This window comes from Colius striatus, chromosome 2, assembly GCF_028858725.1.
Source record: "Colius striatus isolate bColStr4 chromosome 2, bColStr4.1.hap1, whole genome shotgun sequence".
Classification (NCBI taxonomy): domain Eukaryota; kingdom Metazoa; phylum Chordata; class Aves; order Coliiformes; family Coliidae; genus Colius; species Colius striatus.
The window spans coordinates 47381298-47399215 of record NC_084760.1 but is presented as its reverse complement, the minus strand read 5'-3'; the positions used below and the strand labels follow the sequence as shown (position 1 = coordinate 47399215).

Here is a 17918-nt window from a genome sequence, read left to right as displayed (position 1 = left end):
GAATGATGGGGCCTGGAAGGGCCCTGCACAGCTCATTCAGCCCAAGCCCCTGCTCAAGCAGGTTCCCCTCCATCAGGGGGCACAGGAACGTGTCCAGGCGGCTTTGGAAACCTCCTGAGAAGGAGCCTCCACACCCTCCCTGGGCAGCCTGGGCCAGGGCTCCTTCACCACTGATAGACTCTGTCTTGGGCTTTTACATAATTGTTCAAGCTTGTGCCCAAGAGATCTTTGAAGAGATCCATGAGAGATATTTAAGGAAGTTGGGTGGGTTACCCATCCTGGAAGTTCCCTTTGGCACACAGCTGAGCTTTGACATTGCTGGATCGAGTATTTCCATCACAAAAACAAGCAGGAAATGTGACATAACTAGAGCTGCATGCACCAAGTATTTCTCGGGGAGCCAGCAGCAGCACCGGCCCTGGTACGGCCACGCTGCGGATCTGCCCTTGTCTCCCTTTACCTTGAGCGGGGGCACACGTGGCACCGGCGTCCCTGGGGCAGGAAAGGGCTGTGCCTGGGCCTGAAATGCCTGGGGGTGCTGCTGACAGTTGTCCATCACACGGGGCTTTTTCTCAGGGGTGCTCAGAGCTTCTTCACAACTCTCAGACTTCCTCTTGGGGGCTTCAACAGAGACTTCCATTTCCTCGCTCACAGGGAGCCTCTTCTCTGGGGTTTCTGGAGTCCTGGCTGGACTTTTCAGGGTTGTTACCACCTCACTGGCCTCGGGGCTCTTTGGTTTCCTGGGGGCCAAAGCCGGGGTGCTGCCAGGCTCCTTCACCAGCACTGCCCTGGAGGCATTGCGCCTCCTCTCCTCCTCAGGCTGCTGCCTCAGGGCAGCGTGAGGCTCCTCAGGAAGGGGCTGCCCTGGGGGTCTCTCTCTCAGAGGGGGAGGCCTCTCACCAGCCCTCCCTGTGCATCCCCCTGGGGACACCGAGGCCTCTGCAGCTTTGGATACTTTTGGCTGCACGTCCTCCCTTCTCTCCTCTCCTCTTTTCATTGCTGGGGCTTCCTGGACTGCTGGTGTTTTCGACTCGAACGCAGAAGGACTCTCCTCTTTGAGTGGTGCCAGAGGGACTGGCGTGCATTTTGTCAGCTCAGCTGCTGGATTTTCAGTCTCTGGCTCGGCAGGGCTGGTGTTTGCTGTCAGTCTCTTGGACTCTTCAGGACTCAGCCCAGAACTATCAATAAAAACAGAATTATACAGTTTGTGAAACATCCTCACAAAAAGCACACTGTCCTTAAGAAAACTGAGAGGGGATTCTCTACAAACCACACCCTAAATAAATGTCCTTCACATCTAATTCTGTGCTATGACCTCTGATGACCTGCAGGACTGTTAATACTTCCACATGAAGCAGAACTTAACAGCAAAGCTTCAAACCAGTTAAATGAAATACCTGGATAGAGGTCAGATCCAGTCCTCTAACCATACACAATTTTCCCACACTGCAAAGCAGCAGAATTTGGCTACAGTAAACCCTCCCTTCTTAGCCACCACCACCACTACCTCTGAGGCATGTAAACCACCCCATCCAGCTCCCATCTGACAGATGGTGACATTTATAAAGGGACACAAGACTCAAAAGTGTTCCCCCATTTTCCAGAGGAACATGGCCAGTGTCAGAACGACGACACGCCCTTGACTTAGATCCATCGTTGCTGCCTTTCTCCAGCATTGAAACGCTGCCAGTATTTCCCTGCGTGATTCATCCATCGTTATTTGTGAAGGAAATGAACAAGCTGGGAATCTAATTCCCAGAGGGACTTCTGATTTAGGATTCACTTCACCCATCTATCCTGATGGAATAGTGAATTTGGAGGTTTTGCCCCAACATGAACCCATAAATCTGATGAATCTCTGGGATTGATTTCTATCAGATAAGTTCTTAGGAGCTGGAGAAAACTGAAGTCCCACTATTATGCATGTCACCTTCATGATGTCCTGCAGTCTCCTGTCCCCTAAAGCTTCAAGAACATGGCTGTCACAGAATACCAAAATGGTGGGGGTTGGCAGGGCCCTGCAGAGCTCATCCAGCCCAAGCCCCTGCTCAAGCAGGTTCCCCTCCATCAGGGGGCACAGGAATGTGTCCAGGAGGGTTTGGAAACCTCCCGAGAAGGAGCCTCCACACCCTCCCTGGGCGGCCTGGGCCAGGACTCCCTCACTTCCAACACCAAACGAGTTTCTCCTCCTGTGCCAGTGGCACTTGCTGGGTTCCAGCTTGTGTCCATTACCCCTTGTCCTGGCACAGTGCCCTCATTACCTTGGTGTCCCTGTGCTGGCCCCTCTCCAGCAGTTCCCTGTCTCTCTTGAGCTGGGGAGCCCAGAACTGGACACAGGACTCCAGGTGAGGCCTCACTAGGGCAGAGGAGGTGGGGAGGAGAACCTCCCTTGACTGGCTGCCCACACTCTTCTTAAAGTTACCTTTCATCTTCAGGGCTCCCACCTTGTTCCCATCTGGTTCTTGGCCCCAGGAAGCCAAGTTACCCACATACAGCTCTTTCCCAAGGCCACTGGATCACCTGCACTCTGATGCCGGTGTGGTCCTTCACTCAGCACCGCAGCCCGACCCCCATACACACGCAACCCAAAACTATCTGAACATGAAGTGACAGAAGCAGGGTTTGTGGTAACCCAAGTGCCTTGAGGGGTTAAAGCACCAGAGATGAACGGGAGAAAAGTTGGAGAAAAAGCAGCCCAAGGACCAGCACAAAAGCTGTCAAGGTGCAGGACCAGTAAGGTGTCTGTTCGTTTTCGAGTTTCTTGGTACAGTTACCCACTCAGAAACCTGAAATCCTCCCCACAGCCCACAAGGATAGGAAAATCTTGGATCAAAAAAGAAACACAGAATAAAAGATTTGCAGGTTTGGGAATCAAACCAAATACGTGTCTGTCTGAAGAGGTGAGGAAGTAAATAAGTTTTTACACTGCAGGCAACTTGCTCTGAGGTAGAATGTGCCCAACCACCATGTCCCCTGGACCTCCAGAACTCTGACTTTGGAAGAACCATAAGAGTGAAGCATCTCAAAGTATAGCAAGGAGTGGGAAAAGTTAAGACGCAAATTCTGAAGGGCATCCTCACCCAAGGAATGCAGCACTGCACTGGTTAAAGCGTTAGAAATCATGACAGCAAAGACATCACTTCTGCCCTACAGCATTTTCTTAGCTCTGTGGCAGCCAGATGAAACTGGAGACCTTCCTCAGGTTTCAAGACTATGGATAAGTATGTTTATTGGTGGACAACACACTACAAACACAGCGACAGATATGTCTGGACAGGCAATACAAGGGTAAAAAACTTGAGTGTCTTACCTCTGACCATAGTAGCTCTCAAAAAAATGCTCCTTCCACAGCTCGACCTTCTTTTCCTTTTCTGTTTCTTGCCGTATCCTTAGCTGCATCTCTGGTGTAAACTCACCTGCAAAATGCAATAAAGGGGATTCTTCAGAAAGAGCTCTGGGTAAAATGAATTGGGAAGTGCTGCCTCAGCCTTGCCTGCATCGAGGGCTTCAGCAGTTCTCCTGAGCTGCAAAGTATTTCAGAGCTGCCAGTCCCTTGCAGTGATGGGCATCAGCTCAGTGTCTGGCAACCACAAGCCCTTCCCGTCAGCATCCACTCTGGCTGCTGATAGATGCTTTGTGTGAAGTGGAGCTCATTAAATGACAGAATCACAGAGTCGTTTAGGCTGGAAAAGACCTTTAAGTTCCTCAAGTCCAACTGTTCACTCAGCACTGCCATGGCTACCACTTAACCCACGTCCCTCAGCCCCAGCTGAGGGATGGTGACTCCACCTCCCTGGGCAGCCTGGGCCTAGGCTGGACAGCCCTTTGGGTAAGAAATTGTTCCCAGTCTCTAATCTAAACCTCCCCTGGGGCAACTCTAGGCCATTTCCTCTTGTCCTGTCATTCATTAGTGGGGAGAAGAGACCAATCTCCATCTCACTACAACCTCCCGTCACGGAGTTGCTGAGAGGGATCATGTCTCCCCACAGGCTCCTCTTCTCCAGGCTGAACACCCTCAGGACCCTCAGCTGCTACCCACTGAACTTGTTATACAATACAAATCTATACACAAACATATTATTTGTGTGCACACACTCTGTAACTGCCCTGTCCTGAAGGATTTGAAGATCTGGCTGATTCAGATGGCAAAGTAACATGGCCCCTCAATATGCCTGTCATGTGGCATGTGCCTGTCAGTGGCTGAGAGTGATGCACACAAGAACATCAAAGACTTCTTGCCCAGAACACAGAGACAAGAAAATATTTCTGGTAATGGGTGCTATTCTGTTGTTGACAGGTGGGAAACAAGAAAATCCTCTCACACACCTGACATGCACATCTCACACATATGTACTGCAGTTTGGAAGAAATGGTTCCTAATGTCAAGTCTGAAGCGTCCCTGATGCAGCTTTGAACCGTTAAGGTTTGTAAGACCATATGCTCATGTTTTCGAGTTCATCATTCTTGTTTCAACAAGAAACTGACACTGTTGGGAGTTTTTTCATTATAGAATTGTGACCTTGAGCTGCAACACTTTGCTCTTTCTCAAGGTTTCTCTGGTTCACACACCATTTTGTTGTGTGATCAGATTTTTTCCAGCACTGAAGTTAGCAAAACTTTTGCTGAGTTTGTTCTCCATGTGGTTATCAAAGCATATCCAATGGAAACCTTGGACACTGTTAAATATTTCATGGAACATACACATTTTAGTATACTGTTAGTTGTCAGTATGAGCGTGGGCAGCAGGTAGAGGGAAGTTCTCCCGTCCCTGTCCTCTGCTCTGCCCTAGTGAGGCCTCATCTGGAGTCCTGGGTCCTCTTCTGGGCTCCGCAGCTCAAGAGAGACAGGGAACTGCTGGAGAGAGGTCAGCACAGGGCTACCAAGATGCTGAGGGCACTGGAACATCTCTGTGAGGAGGAAAGGCTGCAGGACCTGGGGCTGTTCAGCCTGGAGAAGAGAAGGTTGAGGGGGGAGCTCATCAATCCTGATCAATTCCTAAAGAGCAGGTGTGGAGAGGATGGGGCCAGTGTTTGTTGTGTGGTGGCCAGTGCCAGGACAAGGGGTAATGGGCACAAGCTGGAACCCAGCAAGTGCCACTGGCACCAGAGGAGAAACTTGTTTGGTGCTGAGGTGAAGGAGCCCCGGCCCAGGCTGCCCAGGGAGGGTGTGGAGGCTCCTTCTCAGGAGGTTTCCAAACCCGTCTGGACACGTTCCTGTGCCTCCTGATTGAGGAGAACTTGGTTTAGCTCTGCAGGGCCCTTCTTACCTCGGGGATTCTGTGATTACACCATGGAAGTAAGCACCTCTAAGTCCAAAATGCAAATGACTGACAAAGGTGTGGAGTCCCATAAAAGCCCCAAACACATGGCTTGAAGGACTGTCTCTGCCAACTTTGGCTCCACGACTGCTGATGCCAAAGCATGTTACTCTGGGATTAACATTCTCACTGAGCTCAGGACTCAGCCATGTTTAGTGACCATAACTTTAGGGTAACATAGGTCTACTGTCATTTCAAGGAGATTTGAAACACTTTTTTCGTTCTTGTCTCGTTTCTTCTAGAGACTTGCTCCTTTCTCCACGTTAGGTCCAGAGCAGGTCTCCTTAATGCAGCCCCCTCCCAGACCTTGAGGTTAGAGGTTCTGGGCTTGCATTTGCCCTCACAAGTTGTGTCGACTACATCTTTGTCTTTACCCAGTAACTCATTCCTGTGCTTCAGCTTCTCTGTCAAATCTTTTACATATTCCCCAAAGGACTCACTAGCTGAAAGCTTTCAGGCCTTTTGCTCCCTTGTCTGGGGAAGTTTTACCTTCTGACAACCTCTCCTTCCAGCCTTGGGCAGCCGAAGCGAAGAACTCGTTGTTGAGTGCAGATCCGCTCAGCTTCATCAAACCATCTGCTCCGACCTGGAACAAAGGACAAGGCAAAGAGCATTAACTGCCTGGAGAGGCAATGTCAGTCTTGTCACATGGGATCTGAAGAGACAGCAAGAGTCTCAACATTGCCACAAACCCCTCTGGAATCTGCCTTCAAATCACTCAGAAGAAACAAAAAAGCCTTCTTAAGTCTGTGCTTAGCCAAGTTTGCAGTCTAGGAGGCTGTGGTAAATTTCCCTCATCCTTGCTTCAGCCCAGTCCTTTGTAGTCCTGTTGCTGCACAAACATGCGAGAGCAGCAGACAGTACAGGTAGAAGGAGAAGCACAGGGAAGCCCAAGAGCACAGCCTCTGAAAAGCCACTTCAGATGCCTTTTGCCGTCAAAAAGTGAATACACGATATTGCCTGAATGCTCATCCAAAAGAAGCAGCTCTGTTGTCTGCTGGTGGACCTAAGTGCATGAAGGAAAAGCAAGGATATAAAGGTACCATTTCAAAATATATAGAATTATAACCACAAATACTTCAGGAAAAAAATGGGAGAACTGGGGCTGAAAACACATTCTGTGTTTGGAACATGGTTAAAGAATCATGGGATCATTTTGTTTGGAAAAAGACCTTGAAGCTCCTCGAGTTCAACTCCTCCCCTCACAGTGCCAAGCCCACCACTAACCCATGTCCCTCAGCACCTCAGCTACACGGCTTTGCAATAGCTCCAGGGATGGGGACCCCAGCACCTCCCTGGGCACCCTGTAGTGTTATGGAGTAGGACACAAATACACCTATGGTTCACTAAGTCATCAAAACTTGCAGTGGACCAACTGCTGTGCTGCCCTGTCTTGCACAAACCACACATCAGAACGACCAAGCCAAATCTGACTGCCCAGCTGAGAGGTGGCTCTGGTTAAGGGGAGGGCAGCATTCACAGTGCCAGGTGGCACGAAGGGAAACGCTGCACGTCCTGAGGCAGCATCTGTGATGGAGGCAGCTATAATGACGGAAGTGACCCAAAAGCAGGATTTGTAGGCAAGATTTAGAGACTCTGAAGTTAGGAGCAGATGTTATAGGGATTAGAAAAACAGAGATTTGAGTCTAAATCTCTACCAGTCGACTGCAGAGAGCAGAATTGACAAGACCATCCATGCTGCCCGTTGCCTGTGCTGACGACAGATCCCTGCCAGGCTGCCATCGCTGGGCCTCCCACAGCCCCTCCTGCTGCAAGAGCTCAGGCTGAGTCACTGCCAAGCACAACACAAGGGATCTGTGGCCTTTTGCAACTGCCACGTCCAACGTCTTCACCTCCCCTCCCGCTCACTGCAGCATTTCGTGGAGCACGCAGCACCACGTGATGGGGTGAGCTGCTCTAGGAGATTTACTACACTGAAATGTATAATTTGTCCCCTCGGGAGCCAAGTGATGTTACTTAGTTAGTCAAAATGTGTTCGCAGTCAAATTCTAATTCGATTTAAGGACAATTAAACTTAAAAATCGGGAGAGAACTATCTTACCATCTGCTGTGAGCCTCTTGCCAGTAAACTCCAGCTGCAGACTCTATCACATCATTTTTTGACACATACCTAATTATTACAAAGGCCACAGGACTTCTAAAACAATTCCTTCAAATATTTACTGGATCAGCCTTGGACTAACAAGTCCCTGATGAATGCTGATGGAGGATCAGAATTTATGAGACAACATGAAATGTAAGAACTCCTCCTGCCTCCCAACAAACACTAAAGCACCCTGGGTAAAGCAGAACCTCATGCAGCTGCCAGATCCACAGTGGGGACTTGAGTTGTCTCACCCTGAAGTAGATGCCTGTATCCAGTGACAGGCGCCTGCTTGTACCAACTGGATTGCCACTTTCTAGAGAAGATCACAGTAGCTGTCTGAGACACAGACTCCTGGGAGGCGACTGAATGTGAGGGATTGATCTTGTCTAGGTTCCAGGTGCCCCCCAAGCTGCTGTATCACTCCCCTTCTCAGCAGGACAGGGAGAGGAGAAAATAAGACAAAAACCCCTTGTGGGTCAAGATAAAGGCAGTGCAATAAAGCAACAGCAAAGGCTGTGTGTGACAGCCAGGAAAACAAAAGGTTTTATTCTCTACTTCCCATCAGCAGCAGATGTCTACCCCCTTCTGAGAAAGCAGAGCTTTAGTACACACGGTGGAACTCATGCATGAGTGTCCTCCCTTCCATCTCTTCTCCCTGAGCTTTTATTGCTGAGCTGACATTATATGGGATGCAATATCCCATATGGAAAAACATGTTTAGTGTTGCGGTGAGGGAGCCCTGGCCCAGGCTGCCCAGGGAGAGTGTGAAGGCCCCTTCTCAGAAGGCTTCCAAACCCACCTCGACACCTTCCTGTGCCCCCTGATAGAGGGGAACCTGCTTGAGCAGGTGCTTGGGCAGGATGAGCTCTGCAGGACCCTGCCAACCCCCATCATTCTATGACTCCCTGATTCTGTTATCTCTTTAGTCACTTGGAGTCCCCTGTCCTGGCCATCATGTCCTCTCCCAGGACTTTGCCCACAGTGGTGAAGGGGCTGTGTTGGAGAGTCAGCCTTGCTGCTGTTGGGAGTAATAGCCAAAACACAGGTGTGTCATCAGCTCCCTTCTGGCTACAACACAAAGCACCATCACACTGCGGGAAATTAACTCCATACCAGACAGGTTCCATACACAGAAGTGTGTAAACACAGGCAGCTAGTACTAGTCTGAGCACCAAACTGGAAAGTATCTTCAAGGGACTTGCAGGTCTGAGACAGGCCATACAGAAGATTTATTTCTACAGTGGCATCTTGAAGCTAGCTTTGATATCTAAAGAACGTTTAAAATGGCTCTAGCCACATATGTTAAGGCACCTGCACTAACATCCCAACATCTGAAGAGGAAGCTTAGTGGAGAATCCCACTGTGCTCTGAAGCTCCAGCCAGTTGGAGTGGGAACACTGAAGATAAATGACCCATGACTAAAGTAAAAGGAAGAAGAATCCTTGTTCTGTCTACAACTTTACTGGTATTGAGCATGAACAGGTTGAATTTCACTTTCTCAACTCATTGTTTTTTCCTCTTTTTACATTTAAGTGCAACATTTGCTTTTTCCTCTCTCTTGGTATCATCCCTGCCTTCCACAAGCTGCTGAAGAATTAGCTACTGAGATTGCTTCAGGCAGCTCTTTTATTCCCCTTCTGATGGAATTCATCACATCCAGCTGAGCTGAAAGAACTGCCTCATCAAAGGATTCTCTTAGTCCCTTTTTCAGTCCTGAAGGCTGAGCTCTTACCCCCTTGTCACTTGTGTTAATTGTTCCCATTATCACCAACTGTTTAGTGCTCAGTGGAAACCTTCACCATTTTCTTCTGTGCCACTCCCAGAGCAAATCAACCCATTCCTCCCCACTGGGTACTTTTCTGCTTTTTCCAAATTCTTCTGTTCACATACAAAGAGATCTTACACAGACAATCTAGAGCAATAAGCTGCCTTCAAGGCTGACTCTGGCTGCAGGCTTGGTACCTTTCATCTAGTGTGGTTTTCAGGCCAGGGCATGAGCTCTCTGGAGCAGGCCAGGTCTGCAGTGCAGTCTGGCAACAGGAATATGCAATGGAAAACTCTTACAGCTTTCATTTTACCAAATCCAGAATTTAACAGAATCATAGAATCACAGACTGGTAGGGGTTGGCAGGGACCTCTAGAGATCATCCAGTCCAATCCCTCTGCTAAAACAGGTTCCCCTAGATCAGGGGACACAGGAATGCATCCAGGTGGGTTTGGAAACCTCCTTAGAAGGAGACTTCACACTCTCCCTGGGCAGTCTGGGCCAGGGCTCCCTCACCCTCACAGTAAACCAGTTTTTACATATATTTAAGTGGAATGTCTTGTGTTGGAGATTTTGTCTATTACCCTGTGACATCCACGAGGACAGGAGAGATGAGAAGGGTGGAACTAAATGGCTGCATCCATTTAGGAATTCTGTGGGAAGGCACCGGCCTAAAAGGGTTAATGCTGTATTGAGGAGTCTGGCAGAGGATGAGAGGGAGATGCTGAAACTGCTCCATCACCATCACTCCTGGCTCTCAAGTCCAACATACCAGGAACATTGCTCTTGCTGTAGCCAGGAAGATGGAGTTGATTAAACAGCATTAAGCCACTGGTTTGTAAAACTTGAAGTGTTTTTTTTTCTGGTAGCACAAATACCCAAGCAAATCACTGAAGATATTTCAATTCTTTTTTTTTTTCTACACTGTGCACAGAGGAGTTGATTCCACTAGACAAAAACACAGGATCTGGATGTCTGGTGTGAAGTACTTGTGGAGAAGCTCCCTCCTGCCACCTCAGAGCCCAGCTGCTCCCCAATAGCCACCCCACGTACCTGCCTGTCCACTTCGGGCAGCAGCAGCAGCAGGCGCTGCTGGCACTCAGCGGGCAGGACGGAGAACGTGTGCTTGTTGATCAGTGCCCTCAGGTTCGTGTTCACCAGGATGGAGTCAGGAGTTTCCACATCGATCTCAGCACATTTGGTTCTCTTCAGCTGCCCTGAAATGAACCACAGAGGTGTAAGGGACATCTGAGAGGCCTAAACAGTAAGGGTCCCTATGATTCTTTCCTTTTCCGTGCTGGAAAGCCAGCAAGTCCAGCCTCACCCCATACACTACTACCAGCCTCACACATGTGTTGCAAATTCAGGAAGAGTAAGGAAGAAAGGATTCGTATTGTGAACTCCAGTTCCTTTGGGTGCTTCCATCACCTACTACTGGCAAAATACCTCGTTTTTTGAAGCTCAGAGTAATATTACTAGCAAAATGGGTAATATTTTAACAGTCCCTGCTCCCCTTAACTTCAGGGATGGTAGCAGTTATTTGTCAAGTAACAACACCTAACAAAACAAGTTGCCATGGAGGCTTCTTTCATTAGGGGAAGTTTGCTCTGGAGTCATTCAGAAAATGATTCTGAAGGTTTATAATCTGAGTTGCAGAATTTCCTAATTACAGAAGACAAATGAAACATGGCCTGAAAGTGCCTGTTTTCACTGGTGATAAGGAAATCTGGGATGACTGGTACAGACAAGAGACCTCAGCAGATGCTGAAGTTCACCAAGGTCTATCCCACCACTGGTATCTAACAGAAACCACAAAAGGTCAGGAGGGCTGAGAGATACCTGACCTCAATGAATGGGAAGGAAGCCAAGTAACAGCGGGCTCTGAAGGATAAAGATCTGGTGAGGAGTTTCTTTTTTAACGTTATCAAAGTTTCAAGTAGATTTAAAAGCCTGCTGAATAATGCAAGTCCTTTTTTTTTTCCTTCTCAAACAGCAGGCTGAAAATTCACTGGCAGAAACCCCTGATGAGAAGAAATGAGAAAAGGCTTGTTTGCATCCGTAAGGTTTATTTATCCTCGATCACACAGCACACCAGAAGTACCCTCCAGGGTTGTCCAGAAGTCACTTTAGCAATGGAATTCATTACACATTTTACTCAGTTTTGCCATTTGGGCTTTTGTTCTGTCATCAAGAGCAAACAAATCTTTGTAAGCAGAAAAATAAATGTCTTACTTGCATGTAGCCTGTCAGATCTCTGGAATGGTTTCTTCCCCAAGCCTGGCAAGGAGTTATCGAGCTTAACAGAGGGAGAGGAACTGGAGGTGGAGTTCTGAGGGCTGCTTGACCGTCCATCTGATTGCTTTCCTTCCCAAGCTGCACAGGAAATGGAAACATTTAAACACAGGGATGTACAAAGAAGTATTACATGAGACATCTGTTTGGACTGAAATAAAAGTTCTTTAACATGTATATCCTCACCACAGCAGCTCTGTGACAAGCACTTCTAGGATACTTGTATTCTTTGGTCACTGTAGCACAACCCAAGAGGCTGAAGGTAGAAGCCCCTTTGGCAGTTATCCATCTGCCACCAAATAAAGGGTGAGACAGCCATTTCACTTATTGTTTGAGTCTATTTCCTAGTTAGTCCCATCTTATTTCCCATTTATATCCACTCCAGTAATAAGTTTGTTAAAACTTCTTTTCAGAGGCAGCTGTAGTTTCTGTTACAGTTCACTGTCAGGAATAAAATCTCTTCAAGTGTATTTTCTAAATTTTAACATACTATTGTAGCTTTTGTTTTTCTAGATCCCTCTCAGTAATTCCGCCTCTTCTTTCAAATACTCAAGAGATATTTTCATGTCCTCCTCCAAAATCCCTACTTAGTAAAACTAGACAGATTTCACCACTGTGATTTCTTCTTACAAATCACTGCCATCCCACATTCTCTTTTGTATGGCACTATTTTTTCTGTTGGTGGGAAGAGTTTCTTCCCTAGACTTTCTCTGCCTTCCTTTCCCCCTTCTCCTCAAGTGACATGAATTAAGATCATGAGCTGCTCTCACCTCTGCTCCCTTTAGGTTTATGTGTAGTAACAGAGACTCACTCAAGCATGGAAAGATACTGCGGTCCCACACCTTGAAAGAGACCCTTCACAAACACGTGCTGGATCTGATTACTGTCTTGCACCAATCAGTTTCTTCACCCAGTCTGTGCCAGCTTTGTTCCCTATCTGCCTCTCCTACTCTCCTCTCTGCCTGGCTCCTTTTCCCTTCCCGCTTTTCTGTTCCAGTTCTGACTAAATACATCCGAGAAATTGTGGAATTGGTATATTGTTTTCAATCAGAATATTGTTCTCTCTTCATTTGTACTTCTAATTCACTTCTCCATCTCAATATATCCCACTGTCCTAGCTGTGAGGTATTTCTGTGTACTGTCACACGGAGAGGAGGGGGACAAGGACTCCAGAGATGCTGATGCAATGCCATACAATACAATATAAAATGCCATACAACTTACAATACCACTTATGTTACAGCAAAACTCAAAAGGCTTTTACAGTAATCACTGTTCAGGTTAACTGAGGGCTACACAAACTCATGCTGTTCCTACCCTAAAACAGTCAAGTAAAGTGACAGTAAAGGCTCAAGCTTTCCTGAGACCACCTGGGAAAAGAGATGGATATTTCTTTCTGTCCCTCATGATCTTTAAGGTAGGAAACATCACAGAGATGGATGCTGGCATGGATAAGTTCTAGCTCTTCAGGAAAGGAAGACGAATCAAGACGGTTGTCTCTACCCATACAAGCCTGTTGGACAACACAAGTTGATTCCAAGAGTCCTGGGGGAATCCACCAGCATCCTTGCAAGACCTCTCTCTACCATATCTTGAAAGAAATTAAAACGGTGGCAGATTCCTCACAGCTAAGAAAGGCAAATTCCCTTCAGGGCATGATGTCTGGGCTGTGCTGAACACCAAGACATGCCAGGGACTGCCCAGGAAGCCACTAGCTTGTCCTGAGCCAAAGCTTGTCCCCTCAAAGCTACGTCAGGGAATTTAGCACAACAGCTTGACTCAGTTCCAGTTCTTGTGCCCAGGACTTTGGCAACAATTAACTCACAGCAGGGATACAGCATCTCTCTCCACAAGCAAAGGCTTCCTATTCTATGCACAGGCTTGTTGGCTGAAGGACTGACTGGAAGGTGAAGGAGTTTTGGGTCTGGAATCAGGATAATAGATGCTATAAAAATAATGAAGGCACACCTTTGTTCTGTAAGAGAACAGTTTGGTATTGCCCTTGTTATCAGGCTTTACCAAAAAGTAAACATTGGAAATAGCCTAGGATTTGGGATGAGTGACGTAATCTGGTTGTGGTCTGGTTGCTTTCTCTCCCTTCTTTTGGGCAAGATTCATGACTGCCAGTTTCAGCCACTCCATCTGTGAGAGAATACCTTTCAGAAGAAGCGTTCTCACTGCATCATCCTCATTGGTTACATTTTCATTGCCATCATCATTATCACATTTCTGAGGTGAATCAGGATCAGTCAAGTAAATCCGGTTAAAGGATGAAAAAGAGGGTAATTACTGAGGGGGAGGGAATTTCCATTTCATAAAAAGTGCCTGAGTTCGACAGACAGCATTGCATCTTACCCCCAATAATTAGTGTATGGGCAAGGTATAAGGGCAGGGACTCCAGCAGCACATACAGCTTAGACAGGGACTCTGCATGTTACAGAAGATGTTGAAGCAAGATCAGAATCAGTAGGACTACGAAGCAGAGGAGATCACTGCTTTTTGGAAGAGATCTCCATCTCATACAGCCACCTTGCACACAACAGCTCTGGTCCCTCTCCTGCCTCTTCCCTCCCCCACACCACCTATCCTAGTCCTGGGCCCCCCAGTTCTGCTTAGATCTTAGGTGCCACTCCCCAGTCTGATTACAGCTGTGGAAGGACTCAGTAACAAAAGGCTGGAATATACAAGACCAGATGTGATTCACTGTACAGAAACATGAAGTGACGTACAAAAAGAATTCCCCTAGTCTTTCAGACACATTGTTGGGTCCTAAAATAGAAAATGACAACTCAGGAAAGAGTCTCTGAATCTCAGCAGTTCTAGAAAAACGCCAGCTTTGGCAGAGTGAAAAAAACCAAACAATGCCAGGGATTGTTAAGAATCATAGAATGGTAGGGGTTGGAAGGGACCTCTAAAGATCATCTAGTCCATCCCCGCTGCTAAAGCAAGTCTGCCTAGATCAGGTCACACAGGAATGCACCCAGGCAGGTTTTGAAAACCTCCAGAGATCACTAGACACTACAGAAAAAAGTGTTTCCCTGCCCTCGTGACATACAACTTTTAAATACTTGTAAGTATTAATGAGGTCTCCCCTAAGTCTCCTCTTCTGCAGGCTGAAGAGTCCCAGATACTGCAGCATTTCTTAATATGAAAGATGTTCCAGTCCCCTCAGCATCTCGGTGGCCCTGCACTGGCCTCTCTCCAGCAGTTCCCTGTCTCTCTTGAGCCAGAGAGCCCAGAACTGGACACAGGACTCCCAGGTCCCTCTCTGCAGAGCTGCTCTCCAGCAGGTCACCCCCAGCCTGCCCTGGTGCAGGGGGTTGTTCCTCCCCACGTGCAGGACTCTGTGCTTGCCCTTGCTGAACCTTAGGAGGTTCCTCTCTGCTGAGCTCTCAAGCTAGTCAAGATCTGGCTGAATGGCAGCACACTCTCTGGTGAATCAGCCAGTCCTCCCAGTTTGGTGTCATCAGAAAACTTGCTGAGGGTCACTCTGTACCCTGATCCAGGTCATTGAACTATAGAAACCAGAATATTGAACATATAGAATGATGCTATTAGAATGTATCTTGCACTCAGATGCTGCCTAGAGTTTTCACATTCTATTGCAAAATAATGCATATAGCTTTCCACACGGGGAACAAGAAAACACAGCAAGACTTTTCAGATGGAAAAAGAGGTGTCTACAGAAGTCAGAAGCAGCAAAACTTTGAATAAATAATAGTTCTTAGTTGCCTGTTTGATAATTTGAAGAAGTCAAATAAAAGTATAAGGAGCTTGGCTCAAAACAAAAAAAAGTGAGTAGATTTTACGGCACGGTGTTTGTCACAAGACATTTACAAAGTTAATATTCCCATCCTAAGGTTTGGCAAATCCACTGGAGAAAATCTTACCCAGTCCAAGAAACACAAAGCCACATACTCTTGCTTTGGAGGCCTCTGAGCACAAGATGCTTAATTCTCAGAGAGAACCACTACATACCCACCCTGCTCTTACACACTTCTGCATGCATGTGTTATCAGCAGTGCTGGGCACAGGTCACCAGGCCAAACGTGTTTGATTTCATTGAATTCTACAATGGTTTAGGTGGGAAGGGACCTTAAAGATCATCTTGTTCCAAAACCCTGTCCTAGGCAGAGGACATCTTCCACCAGACCAGGCTGCTGCAAGCCCCACCCAACCTGCCCTTGAACACTGACAGGGATGGGACAGCCACAGTCTCTCTGGGCAACCTGTGCCAGGGCCTCACCACCCTCACAGCTTGGAAAAACTTCTTCCCAAGAGCTCATCTCAGTCTCCTCTCTGCCTACTGTTCCAATTTTTGCCATAAGTATGACCAAAATCCAACCGGTGTTCAGTGATCAGGGAGATGATATGGAGCCCCGATGGGTTGTGTTCACAGATGACTCGATAAAGTATGGACTGAAGAAGTGATAACAGTGATAAGTCTACAAAGTCAGGAGACAGGCCAGCGCAGGGCCACCAAGATGATCAGGGGACTGGAACATCTTCCCTATGAGGAAAGGCTGCAGGAACTGGGCCTGTTTAGTCTAGAGAAGAGGAGACTGCAGGGGAATCTCATTAATAATTACAATTATCTAAAAGGTGGGTGTCAGGAGGTTGGGGAATCCCTTTTTACTATTGTATCTAGCAACAGGACAAGGGGGAATGGGATGAAGCTGGAACACAAAAAGTTCCATTTAAACATAAGGAGAAACTATTTTACTGTGAGGGTGAGGGAGCCCTGGCACAGGCTGCCCAGGGAGGTTGAGGAGTGTCCTTCCTGGGAGATTATCAAAACCTGCCTGGACACGTTCCTAATCTTGGTGAACCTGCTTTGGCAGGGAGTTGGACTGGATGATCTCTAAAGGTCCCTTCTAACCCTACCATTCTATGAATCTATAATGACTCTATGAAAAACTGTCTCACAAACATCGAGGCATTTATTGCATCAAAAAGAAAACAGCTTGAGTCTTGCTCGCAGAACCAGGAGCTTATAATAGAAATCAGTGACACTGAAAAGAACTGAGAGACAACTAGGCAGAACTGACTAACAAGTATTTATAGTAACTAGTGAAATGCTGCTGCTGGTAAGAGAGCTAACAATGAATGAACAAGAGAAGAGAAGTGATGTCATTAATTTCTACTGCAGCATAAATGCTGGAAACCACTTGGGGATCCTTTGGATCAGCACATAAATCTTTGGAACAATGAAAGCCACCCTACCAAATCAGAATCCACTCTGGAAAAGAGAAATGCGAAGAGAAACCCCACCCAATTTGCTGAGCTATGAGACATATGTGACCACAGCATACAGGCAACTACAGGGGAAGACATATCACACAAAGCATCTTTTGAGCCAGACAGCAGCACAGTAAGATCTATTCAAGATCTGTTTTGAATGCATCCCCTATAAAAATCGGAACCAGGAGGACAGACTATTTCAGAAACGAAAAGAATGCCACATAAAAAGAGTCCCTTCTTCTCTCATCTCCTCCAACTGATAAAAGGTGAGAAAGACAAAACAGCAAAAGGACACACAGGAGTGTCCCTGCCACATACCGGATTTGGCAGGTGTGGAATCGCCGGCTGCCTTGACGGCCTTCAGCAGGATGTGCTGGTTAGACGACACGGGCATGCCTGCTCTGCATTGCTGCTGCTGCTGCTTTTGCTGCTGCTGTTTCAAGGCCTGGGGAAGAGGACAGAGCAACATGACCAAGGAGAAATTCAGAATATTCTCAAAAGTTACAAGCACAAACTGCTTGTTTTACAGCGACTGACAATCGCGTCCTGATTCTTCGTCAAAAGTTCAAACTGACTTCTGAAAAGTGCACAGATTTCCCACCTTTACATCTAAAGCAAAAAGTTCATGGAAAAAAAACTGATCTCTAGAGAACACGGTGAGAAAGGATTCAAAGTCTGGAGCTGGTTCAAGAAGTAATTATATAAATAACCTCAAAGTAAAAGTACCATAACGGAAAATTCATTTCCGACTCCTGTAGAAACAAGTGGCAACTTACTGAAAACCTTTAACAGAGGTGCTTCCCATTAGGAAAGACTTCTTTAATTAGGAGAGTAACAAAGACTAGAACACCAAAGGGAAGAAAATAAACCCCTTTGTTTCAGAGAAGGCTGTTAGGGCAACCATAACACAGCTTAAAAGGCACAAATGGAGATAAAGAGGCAGCTGGTTACACTGCAGCATTTACCCAAACCATGGTGTCTGTTTTCAGAAAACGAAATCCAAACCCAAATAAACTTAACAGCAGAAGAAATTACAACAGATCAAATATACTGCAGAATTTCAAAAGGGGAAGTAAGAGGAAATGTTGTGTTGCGTATGTTCAGATATACGATATGTTCAGATATCATGGGACTGATAACTAGAGATGATCATTATCAACAAGAATAATTGTAATGTTATGAGTAATAATGATGAT

At 46.9% G+C, this 17918-nt stretch overlaps 1 protein-coding gene across 10 annotated transcripts in view; it reads right to left on the bottom strand.

Moving 5' to 3' along the window:
- The window catches only part of ASXL2 (ASXL transcriptional regulator 2), a 123828-nt gene that overhangs the window by 11549 nt on the left and 94361 nt on the right, over positions 1 to 17918 (bottom strand). For all 10 annotated transcript variants that reach the window (XM_061990271.1, XM_061990273.1, XM_061990275.1 and 7 more), the window contains 6 exons: positions 17041 to 17167; positions 11422 to 11562; positions 10243 to 10406; positions 5807 to 5903; positions 3311 to 3416; positions 461 to 1178 (listed from right to left, as the gene is read on the bottom strand). In XM_061990271.1, coding sequence (XP_061846255.1) covers positions 461 to 1178; positions 3311 to 3416; positions 5807 to 5903; positions 10243 to 10406; positions 11422 to 11562; positions 17041 to 17167 — 1353 coding nt within the window. The remainder of the gene's footprint in view (positions 1 to 460; positions 1179 to 3310; positions 3417 to 5806; positions 5904 to 10242; positions 10407 to 11421; positions 11563 to 17040; positions 17168 to 17918) is intronic.